Below are 2,349 nucleotides of genomic sequence, written 5' to 3' on the forward strand. Positions count from 1 at the left end.
CTTTTTATTTTCTTCTTTTTGACACTTTTCCTCTTTTTTTTTTTCTTTTCTTGAATTCTTTTTTTTTTTGCTTTCTTTGACTTTTTTTTTTCTTTCTTCTTTGAATTCTCGCACAAACCACCACATTGAAACATACTGATCAAATTTCATCTTGAAACACTATGGATAAGGGCTTTAAGAAAGAAAGACTAATTAAAAGGCTCAACGGGGTGACTAACAATAATGTATCAAGAAAGAAAAACTCATATATGGCTCAAAGTAGACAAAAATGACCTAATCTCATCTCTCAAAGACTAATATAGCTCATTCAACATCAATGACTTCAAAAGATTCAAGTGTGGCACAAAATTAGATTTTTTTTTTCTTGACCAAAAGAAAGAACAATGAGACTACAACAAAGGAAACATGTTACGCACTTCCAAATGAACTTTAAGATTAGAAACAATAAATAACCTTCCAAAAATAATGATTGGCTCAAAACTTACAGGGCTTACAGTCTCCACATTGTTATCATCAAGATTTTCTAATCATTTTTATCCTTCAACAAGAAGTTGTGTTTGAGTGGCTACGTGCATGTGCAATGAATTGAGCATGAAAGTAATGAAATTCTTTAAGCAGGAGTAGTATAACAAACTTAAAACATAAACCTCAAGCTAAGCAAAAGACTTTTTTTTTTAGACTAAACAAAACACAACAGATAGATAGAAATCTATGTACATCCCCACAAACCTAAACCAAACATTGTCCTCAATGTTAAAAATGATACTCTCAAATATATGTCTTGAATAAAAAGAGAGCAAAATATTAATATGCAACATGAGAACCAAGTAGAAACAAGTAAGGTAAGGAGAAGGAGGAGACGTACCTTGATCAAGCTAATTGTTATAAATTTTAATTTCTGTCAAAGATCAGCTAGAACAAAAGAGAATAAAACTAAACAAGAAAATAAACACAAATATTAATCTAAAAAAAAGAAAATAAACGAGAAAAAGATTTTTTTTGCAAAAAGATTTAACACAACTAGAGATCATCCCTGATAAACAGGACCATCCAAACCTCAACAACACCATGGAGATAAATAATGCATATTATGAATGGACTAGTCCAATGAGATTGTAACTTACTTGGATCAAAAACATGTTGGGAAGCTTTTGTAGTGTCTTCCAAGTGAATTTTTTTCATAACCACAGAGGAACTAATACCCTTAATATCAGCAATTTTCCAACCTATAGCTTCCTTGTGTTCTTGAAGTATACTTATCAATTGGTGTTCCCAAAAGTCATCTAACTTTTGTGGTTCTACAATAGATGGAAGTGGGGATGAAGAAAGTGGAAAAGGGACCACTTTTGGCTACCAGCTATCAGTACTTAAGAGAGGAACAGAATCCAACAACGCATTGACTTCCTCAATTGATTTTTCAATATCCAAGTTGCAATCAAAAAGGGTTAAGCAATCCTTTAGGGGATCCTCACAACTTGATTGTATGAGAGTATCATGGACTAGATTCCCAATCATGTTAACCTCACATATATTCTCATTATCTGGTACTTGCTTACTTATGTCAAAGATATTAAGCTCAACAGTCATATTTCCAAAAGAAATCTTCATCACACCACTTCGACAATTGATCAAAGCATTGGATGTGGCTAAGCAAGGGCGACCCAAAATGACATGGATTTGTGTATTGGCATTTAGAGCAGACTCAGTGTCTAACACAACAAAATCACCAGGAAAATAGAATGCATCCACCTTAATCAGCACATCCTCAACAATACCTCTAGGGATTTTCACAGACCTATCAGCTAATTGAAGTGTCATGGTTGTTGGTTTTAACTCCCCCAAACCTAGCTGTAAGTATATAGAATATGACAATAAGTTCACACTTGCCCCCAAATCTAGCAAAGCTCGCTCAATGAGACGATCCCCAATCTTGCATGAAATTCTAGGAGATCCTAGGTCCTTACATTTCACTAGATATTTATTCTGCATAATTGAACTGACTTGCTCTATCAAAAATGCCTTTTTAGGGACATTTGTCTTTCTCTTCATTGTCACAAGATCTTTTAGAAACTTGGCATAAGCAGGAACTTGCTGAATTGCATCAAGAAATGGAATGTTTATTTGCACGTGATTAAAAACCTCTAAAATGTCTCCAAATTGTGCACTTTTCTGAGGACTGATTAACCTTTGAGGAAATGGAGCTTTAGGAACAAACCTCTTATCAAGGGGAGAACTAAGATCCTGAATTGGAGTGACGGGTGGGTTGTCCTTTTCTCCATGATCATCATGTGAACTATGAGTTCCTTTTTCCTTTAACACAATATTTTCATCATCCTCCACTTCTGACAT

At 34.1% G+C, this 2,349-nt stretch overlaps 1 protein-coding gene across 1 annotated transcript; it reads right to left on the minus strand.

Annotated features, from left to right (window-relative positions):
- Positions 1-1,350: 1,350 nt before the first annotated feature.
- Positions 1,351-2,349, minus strand: LOC142615902 (uncharacterized). Its single transcript, XM_075788818.1, has one exon. The coding sequence runs from the start codon at positions 2,347-2,349 to the stop codon at positions 1,351-1,353; it is 999 nt and encodes a 332-aa protein (XP_075644933.1).

This window comes from Castanea sativa, chromosome 11 (assembly GCF_040712315.1).
Source record: "Castanea sativa cultivar Marrone di Chiusa Pesio chromosome 11, ASM4071231v1".
NCBI classification, from domain to species: Eukaryota; Viridiplantae; Streptophyta; class Magnoliopsida; order Fagales; family Fagaceae; genus Castanea; species Castanea sativa.

What these genes read in the sequence shown, in the direction of transcription:
- LOC142615902 (XM_075788818.1), bottom strand. Translation starts at nt 2,349, where the DNA reads ATGTCAGAAGTGGAGGATGATGAAAATATTGTGTTAAAGGAAAAAGGA.